At 48.8% G+C, this 13,883-nt stretch overlaps 1 protein-coding gene across 4 annotated transcripts in view; it reads left to right on the top strand.

The window, feature by feature from the left end:
• Window positions 1–8,131: 8,131 nt before the first annotated feature.
• The window catches only part of WDR19 (WD repeat domain 19), a 126,191-nt gene continuing 120,439 nt past the window's right edge, over window positions 8,132–13,883 (top strand). For 2 of the 4 annotated variants that reach the window (XM_073342266.1, XM_073342268.1), the window contains exon 1: window positions 8,132–8,256. In XM_073342266.1, coding sequence (XP_073198367.1) covers window positions 8,251–8,256 — 6 coding nt within the window. In that variant the 5' untranslated portion in view covers window positions 8,132–8,250. The remainder of the gene's footprint in view (window positions 8,257–13,883) is intronic. The other 2 variants (XR_012158692.1, XM_073342265.1) reach the window with 1 other exon arrangement.

The raw sequence follows: 13,883 nt of genomic DNA, 5'->3' as shown, positions 1-13,883 counted from the left end.
TGTATTGGGGACCACTACCTGTTTCAGAAAGTAGGAAGTGTAACCAGGGGGACACACATTTTAGACTTGATTCTAATTAACAGGGAGGAATTGGTTGCAAATCTGAAGTTGGAAGGCAATTTGAAAGTGATCATGAAATGATAGACTTCATGATTCTAAGAAAAGGAAGGAGTGAGAAAATCGGAATAAGGTCAGTGGATGTCAAAAAAGCAGACTTTAACAAACTCAGAACTGGTAAGTAAGGTCCTGTGGATGTAAGGGAGAAAATAGTTCAGTAGAGCTGGCAGTTTCTCAAGGAGACATATTGAAGGCACAACAGCAAACTATAGTGATTGTGGAGGATATAGGAAGACTAGTAAGAGATCAGTATGGCTGCATCAGGAGCTCTTTAAGGAAGAAATCCTACAAACAGTGCAAACATGGACAAATTGCTAAGGATGAATACAAAAGAATAAGGGGACAAAATCAGAAAGCTATGGCACAAAATGAGTTACATCTAGCAAGGGATATTAAAGGCAATAAGAGGTTCTATAAATACATAAGGAGCAGGAGAAAGACAAAGGAAAATATAGAGGATCTATTTAAAGTGATGGAGAGGTAATATTGGATGAGATCAAGAAGGCTGAGGTGTTTAATGCCTATTTGGCTTATCTTCACTAAAAAAAATTGTGATCAGACACTTAACATACTATTAACAACAACGGGGAAGAAACACAAGCCAAAATAGGGAAAGAACATGTTTAATATTTACATAAGTTAGATGTGTTCAAGTTGGCAGGGCCTGATGAAATGTGCCATAGGGTACTTAAGGAAGTAACTGAAACAATCTCTGAAGTGTTAAGAAGTATCTTTGATTACTCAGGGAGGATAGGTGAGGGGTCAGAGGACTAGAGAAGGGCAAACATAGTATCTATCTTTAAAAAAAGAGAACAAAGAGGACCTGGGGAATTATAGATCTGTCAGCCTAACTTTGATATCTGAAAAGTTACTGGAACAAACTGTTAATCGGTTTGTAAGCACCTGGGGGATAATAGGGTTAAAAGTAATAGTCTACACGGATTTCTTATGAACACATCGAGACAAACCATTTCCTCCTTTGACTACTGGCCTGGTGGATGGGGAGAAGCTGTAGACATGATGTATCTTGATTTTAATACAGATTTTGATACAGTCTTACATCACATTCTCATAATGCAACTAGGGAAATGTGGACTAAATGAAATGACTATAAAATGGTTGAAAGACCATACTCAGAATAGTTTTCAATGGTTTGCTATCAAACTCAGGGGAGGGAAAGGAGAGAGGGGATGTATGAAGTTGGGGTCCTGTAGGGGCCTGTCTTATGTCTAGTACTAGTCAATATTTTCATTAATGACTTGGATAATGGAGTAGAGAGTATGCTTACAAAATGTGTGGATGATGCCAAGATGGATGTTGTTGCAAGTACTTTGGAGGACAGGATTAGAATTCAAAACAGCCTTCACAAATTGGAGATTGGTCTGAAGTCAACAAGATGAAATTCAATAAAGACAAGTATACATCTACAAAATGTGGGATAATTAGCTAGGCAGTTGTACTGCTGGAAAGGATCTGGGGGTTCTAATGGATCACAAACTTGATATGAGCCAACAATGTGATGCAGTTGTTAAAAAGGCTAGTATGCTAGGGTATATTAGCAGAAGTATCCTATGTAAGACATGGAGGGTAACTGTCACGCTCTAATCCACACTGGTGAGGCCTCAGCTGGAGTCCTAGCTGGGTTCTGGGTGCCACACTCTAAGAAAGATATGGACAAATTAGAGATAGTCCAAATAAAAGCAACAAAAAATGATAGATCATGTTTTCTAAACCCTTTATGAGGAAAGGTTAAAAAAAATTGAAATGTTTAGTCTTAAGAAGACTGAGGGGGCACCTGAAAAGTGTTCAGATATATTCAGGGCTGTTATAAAGAGGATGGTTATCAGTTGTTCTCCATATACACTCAGGTTATGCCTACATTATGAGCTAGGGTGTGATTCCCAGTTTGTGTACATACACTCCCACTGACTTCAGTAGGGCCAAGACTTCACTCTTAAGGATTGTGTACATGGTGGAGTAATATGTGCACTATGGCAGTGGTTTCCAAACTTTTTTTCTGGGGACCCAATTGAAGAAAATTGTTGATGCCAGTGACCCAACGGAGCTGGGGATGAGGGGTTTGGGAGGGGCTTAGGGCTGGGGCAGAGGGGGTGAGGGCTGCAGGGTGGGGCCAGGAATGAGGGGTTCAGGGTATGGGAGGGGGTCTGAGCTGGGGGTGCAGGTATGAGGGGTTTGGGGTACAGGAGGGGCTCGGGGTTTGGGGGGGCCTCCGGCCTGGGGCACAGGGTTGGGGTGCAGGAGGGGGTCAGGGCTCTGGGCTGGGGGTGATGGGTTTGGGGTGCAGGAAGGGGTTCTGGGTTTGTGGGGGCTCAGGGCTGGGGCAGGTGATTGGGGCATGGGGTTAGGGCATGTTTACCACCAGCAGCTCCCGATCAGCGGCACAGCCGGGGTGCAGAGGCAGACTTCCTGCCTGTCCTGGCACCGCGGACTGCACTGCGCCCCGGAAGTGGCCAGCAGCAGGTCCAGCTCCTAGGCAGAGATGTGCAAGCAGCTCCATGTGGCTCTCACCCGCAGGCACTGCCCCCCTTTCCTTCCCCCCCCCGAGCTTGGTGTGGAACCAGTGCTTGGGGCAGGGGCAGTGCGCAGAACCCCGTGACCCCTCTGCCTAGAAGCCAGACCCACTGCTGGCCCCTTCCAGGGTGCAGCGGAGTGTCGGAAAAAGTAGGCACTAGCCTGTCTTAGCTGGGCAGCACCACTGATGTCCCAATTTTAATGTCCCAGTTGGCGGTGCAGACCAGAGCCACTAAGGTCTCTGGGTGCTGAGCAAGGTGACCCAGTGCCTTACACGCTGTGACCCAGTACTGGGTTGTGACCCAAACTTTGGGTATGATTTCTGAAGCGCACTACGGAACATTAGGAGCATGCCAGCAGGAACTACATAGTCCAATTAAAATGCAACACACTAGTGTGTTTTAGAAATCACAACCCCACACAGTCTACATTACCCTGCCGTGTAGATAAGCCTCAGTGTGATATTATGAAACGTATCATGTTGAAGCCCCCATAACTTTAAAATAGTTGTGTGATTGTCTTCAATTTACCAACAACAAAAAAAATACCCTGAAAGAAATCACAAAAATACTTTTTCCTTTTTAAAGAGAGGGAATATAAGACTTATAATGGAACTCTTATCTCTGTAGTCCAGGATAATTTAGGTTTGGTAACCTGTAGTTAAATATCCGATGTGTAAAATTCTTAAATTAAATGGAGTTCCACAGAAAGTTGAAATGGTTCTCCAAGTATTGATAAGGTCTGTTTTCTCCTTTTATTTTATCTTACCTTCACTCTAATTACTTTTATTTTTTATTCTTAGAAGCAAAGTCAGAGGCTGGAAAGAATCATTGATCCACCTAATTTGTCTTCCTTTATGCTTACATATTTTAATTGTCTTTATCTCCCCTTTATTCATTATAAAAAACATAATGTTGGAACAGTCTATAATGGGTATGAAGAATTTCCTGATCCTGAAGTTTAGAAGCTTTCATTGTTAGTGTTCTTTTGAATGAAATTAGCACCCAACAATCAACTTGACTCAGTTCACTCACAAGTAACATTACAGACTTGTAATGCCAGTTCTTTCACAGAATATTGTAAGCCTAATTGAAAATTATAACCCTTACATTTGACTGTATATTCCTTTTTATTACATAAAAATAACATTTACTGAAATTGAACATCTGCTTGAGTGAAGGAACAACTAGCAGGCAACAACAAAAAGATGCCATACAGTTTCATTTTTTACATTATAAAAAAAGCCTAATTCTGTGCACTTTTAAGCAAGCCTACTTTTATCAAATAAGTCCTCCAGCAGAGAGAATTATTCTTTCCTGCTATGTAAGTAAACACTGTTCAACCCAGTATCTTTTTTGTTGAACTATAGCATATCTTTTACAGGGATATCCAGTCATGATAATGAATTTAGCACTTCCTTTTGTAAGCTGTTCCATTTATTAAGAAGTTTTTATATTTTAATTTAAACTTCACACCACTGGTTCTTGGGTCACATACACAAGTAATACTACCTCCTTACTCCTGCTCAGCATTCTCCCATTTATACATCCAAGAATGATGGTTTGTTTTGTCCCAGTATCACAATGGGACATCACATTCTATTACTTACCTATCCTGGCCCCAAAATCCTTTTCAGAGTTGCTGCTTTTCAGGGTACAGTCCCTGATCTTGGAACTGACCAACTTCTTTGTTCCTAAATGAATGATTGTGGGGATGTAGTTCTGCTTTGACGATAGGTAAGGGTTGTATGCCTTCAGATGCTGTGATTAGCCAAGGCAGTAATCTACCCTCCTGAAAGGTAAAATAGCTGATGTTCTGGAGAGTCTATCAAGGCCACTGATGATGGGCCAGTAGGGTTGTGTTTTTTCTTTGTGTGTGGGCAATCAGTCTCCTCCCAGTATCCTTTAGACAACACCCAGCATGATGTTCCTTCAACTGCAAGACAATTACACATCTTTCAGCTTGCATTATTGTGTGAAAGCTATAGTGCACTTAAGATAACTAATAATAAAAACCAAAGCCTCTATGCCCATCCATTAGTCTAGTGCTAGCATTGTGCACTACCCTCCTGAAAAGTTAGATTGGAATTAAAGTTTGGCCCTTTATTTACTAAGCATGCTCTGAAAACAGTATGCTCAACATTTATCTGCCTAATACAGGTGCAGCATTAAAATGCTTAGAGGAGAATCATGTCTAGTATTTTACAGATAAAAGAATGATTACCAAGGCACAATATCTTGAGGATTAGTGTAACTAATGTGGGTCAACATCTGTGTGAGTTATGAATGCTCAGAAGAACTCCGTCATCTCCAGCTATTGCTTTTCTCCATTCTGTGTCCTTGCTTCTTTCTAGAGCTGCTGAATTTCAGGTCCAGTGTAGATAGCTTTTCGACAGCAATGATTTCAAACCTGTTAGGACCAGATTCACAAGTCAGATTTAGCCCCTGTACTGCTCAGGCAATACAAATGGGCAGAATTTTAGCAGCAAGTGGCCCATAGGAAATTCCCTTTGTATAGGGGAAGTACTCACTGGTGTGAAGCTGGAGCTGGCCAGTTGCCTTCCCCATTAATGCTCCAGCACAGGTGCATAGAGGGGAGCATTGTCTATCTCTGCTATGCCTATCCTTTATTGATGTGAGCTCTGGATCCAAAAAAAAAAAAAAGGGAGATGTGGAGGAGGGTACTCATGGGGGAATTCTGCACTACTGTGCATGCACAGAAGTTATGTCCCCTGCAGATTTCTTTGTTGCCCTGCAGAAAAATGACTTTTGACGGAAGCAAAGGGAAGCCACAAAAGCAGTCATGCGACCCTCCCCAGCACTATATTTTGCACGCCCAAGGCAGCTAGCAGAATGGTAAATCACTGTGGGGTGGGAGTGGGGACGACGCAGCTGGTGGCTCCTACCCTGTGCTGGGCTCAGCTGCTAGTCCTGGAGGACTGGACTTCCTCTTCACCTGCACAGCATCCAGGACTGGGTCAGATCCACCCCCAGATTTCTCCTCCAGCTGTAGGAAGCTCTGCAAACTCTTCTCTCTCCCCCACCCCAGTACTTTCAGTGCCCATCACTCCTCAGGGGGAGGGATCACTATACAGGGAGCTGCTCCCTCTTCCGTCCAACTCCTGTGCATCCAGACCCCCTCAAACCCAGACCCTTCCACTAAGCCTCACTCCCCCACACCCAGAACCCCCGGACACTCTACTCCCCCTGCACCTGGACCATCCCGATGAGCCACACACACATGGATCCCCCCTCTACTGAGCCCCAACCAGCTGCACTTGGATCCCAACCCCACTAAACCCCACTCCCCCAGCCTCTGGAGCCCCCCACACTCAGACCCCCCCTGCTGAGAACCAGCTACCTTCACTGGAGCACACTGCAGATTCCCAGTACTGTTGCACCCAGAACCCCAAAACAAACCCCTGTGCATCCAGATCCCTGCTGCACCCAGATCCCCCACTGGGTGGCCTGCACCCAGATTGCCCCACACAGAACCCTCTCAGCCCACACCTGGATCCCCTGACACTAGTCCCTCCACATGTGGATCCTTCTGGGCTGAGCCTGCCTGCCCACACCTGGTACAGAGAGGCAGGGCTCGGGGGTGTTTCTGGGGCAGGCCCAGGCCTTGTGCTGTATCAGGGCTGGGTGCAGCCTCACCGCTAAGTCCAGATGGTGATCACCCATCTCTGTGCAGCCAATGGCCTGTACTCCCCAATGCCATGCTGGACCCTCCACACTTATTTGACCAATAGAATTTGAAGATTTTTAAATTATGCACAGAACTTTTAATTTTTTTGGGACAGAATGCCCTCAGGAGTAAGAAGGGAAAAGGATCAGGGCTGCACAGAGGTTTTAAGGGGTCTAGGCCAAAATCTGAAACTAAGACACCCCCCACCCAACAATTTAACACCAAAGGAAAACTGGGGTAGGTGGAGTGAGAGTGAGCTTGACCTGTAGTTTGACTTCTATATTTGGGTAGGCAGCTCCACTCAGGCCAGTAGGGCTACATGGGGAACAAATTCTGCACCTGCCTGATGTTTGCAGTTGGGGGGACATCTCCCTCCCCCGCAAACTACACCCATGCTGGGAGTGGACCTGGCTCCCCACTTGGGCTGTTGTGACTGGGCAAACAGAAAGTGGTGAGAGGATGCAGCACCACTCAGGTTTCGGGGGGGCCTCTCTTGCCCTCCCTGGCCCAGCAGGTGCCAAAGGTGGGTAAGTCACACTCACTAGGAGCAAAAACAGAGAGCCCTAGAACCAAATCATTTTTTCATTCTCTGCTCTTGCTTCAACCTGAAGAAATTGTATAAGGCTATGTCTACACTAGGGACCTTACAGCGGCACAGCCGTATCCTACTCTTGTGCTGCTGTAAGGTCTCCCATGTAGCCACTCTTTGCCTGCAGGAGAGCATGGAGGTCTAACGGGTGGCTGGGCTGCTGTTGTCAACACAAAACATGCTTGGCTTTCAAGCAAACATACCAAACCTGTGAAAAAAACACAGAAATTGAGTTTGTTTGCTTTTTTTTGGTTTAATTGGCTTGTGAGTTGCTTGTTGGCTAGTTTTTGGCTTGTAGCTTGTTTGGCATGTAGCTTGTTGCTTTTTTTTTCTTTTTTGGGATCAGCTCCCAGCAAGGGGGAGCAAGCAGGGGTGAGACTCAGGGGTGCACAGCAGGCCCACCACAGTCCCAGACTGTACAGCAGGGGAGGGCAGGGAATCTAGTCACATAGATTATTGGGGTTCTTATGGATTGGCTTGTTTTGAAACGGGATTATCTTGATTTTTGGTTTATCGTGAAAGTAGGGTGTTTATTTACTACATGAGAGTTGGCAACTGTGCTTTCAAGCAAGCGCAGTCACACCCAGGAGGCAGCAGACAGCAAGAGCAGCAGCCCTAGACCTTGTGCTGCCTGTAACCCTTGTCTCCCATCGGCCACCCCCGTTGCGATCTGTCTGGTTTACACTGTAAGCGCCTCAGGGCCGTGACTTGCCCACGGCATTTGTAACGTGACCCGCACACCTAGGCCTGCAGGAACAAACGCTGGGGGAATGGTGGTGGGGAGCCCAGCGGGGCAGAGCATCCGCCCCACGCTGCTGAGGCCACTGGATTGCGGGGTGGCCCCGTTACCCGCGATGCCCCTGCGGCTCCAGGAACGCGTGACTGAGGCGGGGATCAGCTCCCACACCCAGGTCGGGGGGGCCCCCAAGCCCGACTCGGCCGCTCCCCCCGACAGCCAGAGAGAAGCCCCCGGAACGCGGCCCGGACAAGCCGCCGGTGCACGAGGGCACGGCCAGGGGCTCCGTCCTGAGTCCGGCCCCTCCCTCGGCCCTCCGCCTCCCCCGCCCGCCAGCGGCGCGCTCACTGTGCGGGTGGGGCTGGCTCCGGAGGCCGCCGGCAGCTACCGCGCTCAGATCGGATTCGGGCTGAGCCCCGCCTCCTCACGATGATTGGTCGCGGCGCCAGAGGCTCTTCCCTTGACCCCCGCCCCCAGATCTCCTGGGTGACTGGGACGCTGTTAGCGGTGGGGGCCGCGCTCCCCCTTGCCCTCGGAGCGGCAGCGCATGCGCACATGAAATAGTGACTCGGGAGCCCCGGGCGAGAAGATGAAGGTAAAGTTCAAAAATGCCGTTATTGGGACGGGCATGGGGCTCACCGGGGACTGCCCCCCCCCCGGCTGCCTGAGCTCCTCCGGCGTGGGGGCTGTCGGCAGTTGTGGAGGCTGAGGGGCCTTGTGATTCGGCAGCCCGGCCCGGGGCCTGCAGCGCTTCGGCGCCCTACCCTGGCGGGGGCTGCCGCGCGTGGGGCGGGGTGACCCGGGGCGGCGGCCTCGGGGACACGCTGACGTGCCCTGCCCTGGAGGGCAGCGGCGACCCGAGGGGCGGGGGCTGCTTTAGAGCAGTGGGGGAGGGAGAGAAGCTGGGCGGGGTGAGTGGCAAGGGGGCGGATGGGGGCTCGCTGCTGCAGGGGGCCGCAGGGAATGGCGGCCCGCTCTGCTGTGTGGGATGTTGGGGGAACGGCCTGGGCGCGCAAGAGCGGCGTTTCGGAGCCGGCCCCGTGCCTCTCCCACAGGAAGGGGCGCTGCAGAGGAAGCTGCCAGAAACCCTGAAGTGGGCAGTGGGGGAATAACCAGCCCGGGGGGAGGGGGAATCTTCTTCCTGAACCCCAACTGTACAGGTCTAGCCCAGGGGTGGGCAAACTTTTTGACCCAAGGGCCACTGCAGAAGTCAGGGAAAGTCACAGAATCCTTGAGTTCTGTGACCTTCCTGACAACCAGTAAGTAAGGCTGCGTGTCTATCTTAGAACAGGTCTGGTCTATCTTATCTAGATACCTTAGGGCATGGCTACACTTGCAGATGTAGAGCGCTGTGAGTTAAACCCGCCTTCAGAGAGCACAGTAGGGAAAGCGCTGCAGTCTGGCCACACTGACAGGAACAAGCGCACTGGCGTGGCTACATTTGCGGCACTTGCCGCGGCATTGGGAGTGGTGCATTACGGGCAGCTATCCCACAGAGCACCTCTTCCCATTCTGGCGCTGTGGCTTGTGGGAAGGGGGCGGGGGCATTCTGGCTCCTGTCCCAACGCCCCGTGATGCATCAGGTCGCATTCCAGCATTCCCTGTGCTTCTGTCCACATTTGGCGCCATCTTTCAGCGGTTTTTGTGCTGCGCGCTCTGTCTTCCCTTTCGGTCTGCGGGAATGGAGCCTGAACTGCTGAGGAGTATGCTGACGAGTCTTGCCAGCACGTCACGTTTGGCAGTCGAATTATTCCTTATGATCCAAAGTGACAGTGAGGGCTCCAATGATGATATCAGCTCTAGTAACGCATATGACACACAGTTGCTTGCGGCATTCACGGACATGCTCACCACCGTGGAATGCTGCTTTTGGGCTCGGGAAACAAGCACGGATTGGTGGGCTCACATTGTCATGGAAGCCTGGGATGATGGGCAATGGCTGCAGAACTTTCAGATGAGAAAAGCCACTTTGATGGGACTGTGTGAGGAGCTCACCCACACCCTGCAGCGCAAGGACACGAGATTGAGAGCTGTCCTGACGGTGGAGAAGCAGGTGGCTATTGCAGTCTGGAAGCTGGCAACTCCAGACAGCTACCGATCGGTCGCTAACCAGTTTTGAGTGGAGAAGTCGACTGTTGGAATCGTGTTGATACAAGTTTGCAGGGCCATTAATCTCATCCTGCTCAGAAGAACCATGACTCTGGGTAACGTGCATGAAGTTGTGGATGGCTTTGCACAAATGGGTTTCCCTAACTGCGATAGATGGCACATACATTCCAATTCTGGCACCAGCCCACCTAGCCTCCAAGTATGTTAATCGGAAGGGGTATTTTTCTATGGTTCTCCAGGCGCTTCTGGATCACGTGGGTGTTTCATTGACGTTAACGCAGACTGGCCCGGAAAGGTGCATAATGCACGCATCTTTCTGAACACTGGCCTGTTCAGGAAGCTGCAAGCTGGGACTTTTTTCCCAGACCAGAAGATCACCGTAGGGAAAGTCGATATGACAATTGTGATCCTTGGAGACCCTGCTTACCCTTTAAAGCCATGGCTCATGAAACCCTACACAGGGAGCCTTGACAGCAGCAAGGAGCGGTTCAACAACAGGCTGAGCCAGTGCAGAATGACTGTGGAGTGTGCTTTTGGCTGTTTAAAGGGCCGCTGGCGCTCTCAGTATGGGAAGCTGGACCTGGCCAATGACAGCATTCCTGCGGTTATATCCATGTGCTTGTACCCTCCATAACATTTGTGAAGGGAAGGGTGAATGATTCACTCAGGCATGGAACTTAGAGGTTCAACACTTGGTTGGAGGCTGAATTTGAACAGCCAGAGAGCAGGGTTATTAGAGGTGCCCAGTGTGGGGCTGCAAGGATTAGGGATGCCTTGAGGGAGCAATTTGAGGCTGAAAGCCACCAATAATGTCTGGTGCCCTGCGCAGGAGTGAAGTGCAGTGGTTCCAATGTGAGTAGGAATCTTTGTTTGCTACACTGACTTGCAGTGACTGTTTCTTTGTTTGCTACACTGACTTGCAGTGACTGTTTCTTTCCTGGGCTAAGGTATCTTTTACTTTATGCAATTATAAAGAATGTTTTCAAAGCCAAAAAATCCATTTATTGGAAAGAAACACAACTGCTCGGGAAACAGAAAGGGCAAGGGGGTGAGGTGAGGTGGGGAATGGTACAATCACAGATTTGTGTATGTCCTGTTACCATACTCAGCCTTCCTGTCTGGAGTGATGTGCAATGAGTGCTGCACTTCAGGATGGCTATACTGCATGGTGATGGGGGTTGAGTGCAGTGGGTAAGGGTTCTAGTTTTCAGGGCTGGGTGGTAAAGCTACAGGTATTGGAGGCAGCTGGTAGTGGTAAGAACCCGGATGTTGGGGAAAGTGGGGAAATGCTGGAGGTAACATGGGGGCACAAGGGAAAGAGTTTTGGGACAAGGACTGCAGGGGGGGGTCGGGCACGGTAGTGCTCCACCTGCATGGCTACGAGTGCCTGGATCGAGTCCACTTAGTGCTCAATTATGCTTATCAGCCAATCCGTGCTTTGCTGCCGGAGCACCGCGCTTTTGTATCAGCGCTCCTCATTCTGCTGGCGGATCCTCCTTTCAGTGTCCCGCCACTCCTGCACTTTTCAATTTTCATTACTTGAATGCTGCATTACTTCATGCAACATGTCTTCCTTGCTTCTACGTGGCCTCTTTCTGATTCTTTGGAGATAACATGGGTGGCTGAGATCTCAAGGTTGCATCTGTAAAGGCAAAATGCAACACTTAACAGAGGCAGCATTGTTCACACCAGACAGAGCAGTGATTCTCCAGTCCTTAAGGGCAAGCACAATCTACACAATAGCATCATTTTCCCACCCCAAAGCAAGCACACACAACCCACAGGAGCCCCAAAATGGTGAGTCAGCACAGGGTCAAGCGTGACTGATTGTTTCATGGCTGTACTGTCCTCTGCGTTTCTGTGCCTTGGGGAGCGCCAACAGCGGCAGGGGGGCCCCTATGCTGAACACTGTCCCCACATTTTCTACAGGAGTTCATCCTGAAAAATATCTTGCTGCTGAGGGTGACCTGGGAAGCAAGGGAGGGTCTCCTACTGCAATGCGGCTTCTGCCCTGGCCCATATATAGCTTGCCTGTGTGCAGCAATAGTCCTCCTGCCCCTCACGGCACAGTGACGTGGAGAAGTTAGTCTTACTGGGACAAGGAATACAGTGGCTCTCCTGAGAAACCTGCGCAAGCACATTGCCCAAGTTCTGGATGAGACCTTTGAAGAGATCACTGAGGCCGATTACCACGATGTGAGAGAGCACATCAATGCCCTATTCCGCATCTAGGCACGCATGCAGCCCATACCCTCCTCACCCCAAGAGCCCGCAGTGAATAACTTTCTTCCCAAAATAAAAACCGCTTACCGAGAACCGCCTCTGATGTTTGTCCTTCCCCAAGCACCAGCCACCACAACTGGCTACCTTCCTCCTGGCTTGAGAACAGCTCCTGGCTGTATGCATCTGGGGATTCCGGTGTGTCTTCCTCTGCCTCAGCACCCTCACTCCTGCTTTGCTTCCATGTGGTAGTGTCCATGGTGGTACTCGGAGTGGAGATGGGGTCAGCCCCAAGTATCGCGTCCAGCTCTTTGTAGAAACAGCAGGTCACGGAGCAGCACCGGAGTGGCTGTTGCCTCGCGGGCTTTGCAGTAGGTATTCCGCAGCTCTTTCACTTTAATCCTGCACTGCAGTGCGTCCGGTCATGGCCCCTTTCCATCATGTTCCTTGATATCTGCCCGAAGGAATCGTAATTCCTATGGCTGGAACCAGGCTGGGACTGGACAGCTTCCTTCTCCCAAACACTGATGAGGTCCAGCACCTCACCATTGCTCAATACTGGGGATCGCCCGGGACGTGGAGGCATGGTCACCTGGAAAGATTCACTGAGAGCACTCCACGGCTGGCTGAGCAAACCGAAAGGGGATTTTCAAAATTCCTAGAGAATTTAAAGGGCAGGTCTAACGGTTGGTCACCTGAGGGCAGGGCAGTAGAGTTCAAAGTGGTGACTGGAGTGGCTAGTACAGGCATTGTGGGACGCTTCTGGGGGCCGATCAGAGAGCACTAACAGACCAGGGCGTCCACACTGGTGCCGCGGTGCTCAAGCAGGGGCGCACAAAATGTTATTCCACTCGCTGAGGTGGAGTACCAGGAGCGGACCAGCTGCGGAGTCAGCTCTACGTGCCTTGCCAGTGTAGATGGGTATTGAGCTAGTGCGTCTGGGGCTCCCTTAATGCACTGTAACTCGCACGTGTAGCCAAGCCCTTAGATACTTGGTCTACGATACTAGAGTATCTGAGCACCTCACAAGCTGTACTGTATTTTCTCAACAGCCCTGTGAAGTAGGTTATACTGTTTTCTTCATTTTACAGATGGAAAATTGAGGCACAGAGAGGCTAAGTGACTTGCCCAAGGTCACAGAGGAAGTCTGTGGTGGAGCAGGAAATTGAATCCAGGTTTCCAAGTCTTAGGCTAGTGCCTTAACCACTGGACCATACTTCCTCTGATCAAACCTGTTCCATTTTTTTAAAGAATGAACTTCAAATGGGAAACTTCCACAGGCCACACATAGTGTTGCCAGCCTCAAGTGTTCAAAGCTCATGAGATCTTCTAAAATGAATAATTTCTTTGCTTTGATTTCTAAATCTGTAGGGTGCACTTACTTCATAGTTTCAAGTTTCATAGCTTTTTCTTTCTTTCTTTCTTCCAAACATGAGGGCTACAAACCAGGGTGGATTGATGTAAATCAAGGTGATTTAAGCAGAAAGCCTCCATTTAAATCATAGATTTTAAACAACTTTCCCATTTGTACTTCAGTTATTTTCTAAAGAAAGGTACATTTTCATTGGTTGATATAACCATTAAAAAATTTTGATTTACAACTAAATAGAGCCTTTAAAGTAAGTTTGGTACATCTGTTTACTACTTAGGGGGGTATACTATAACTATACTATAAATTGTATAGCTTAATATTTTCAGATTCTTAATTGTACATTTTCAATATGTTAGAAAATGAAAGATATATTGTTTATTTACTAGATAATTAACTTTTTGCTCTTGATTTTTGTCAAGCTGCATTAGGATGGTAACAAACAAACATACCAAACAGCATATACAACATTTAAATTAAATGTTTTTGATACATAAACTTTTCATCAACACATATTTCATATT

Source organism: Lepidochelys kempii, chromosome 4 (assembly GCF_965140265.1).
Source record: "Lepidochelys kempii isolate rLepKem1 chromosome 4, rLepKem1.hap2, whole genome shotgun sequence".
Lineage (NCBI taxonomy): Eukaryota > Metazoa > Chordata > Testudines > Cheloniidae > Lepidochelys > Lepidochelys kempii.
Note: the sequence above shows the minus strand (reverse complement) of the source record. Positions and strands in the feature narration are given on the sequence as shown.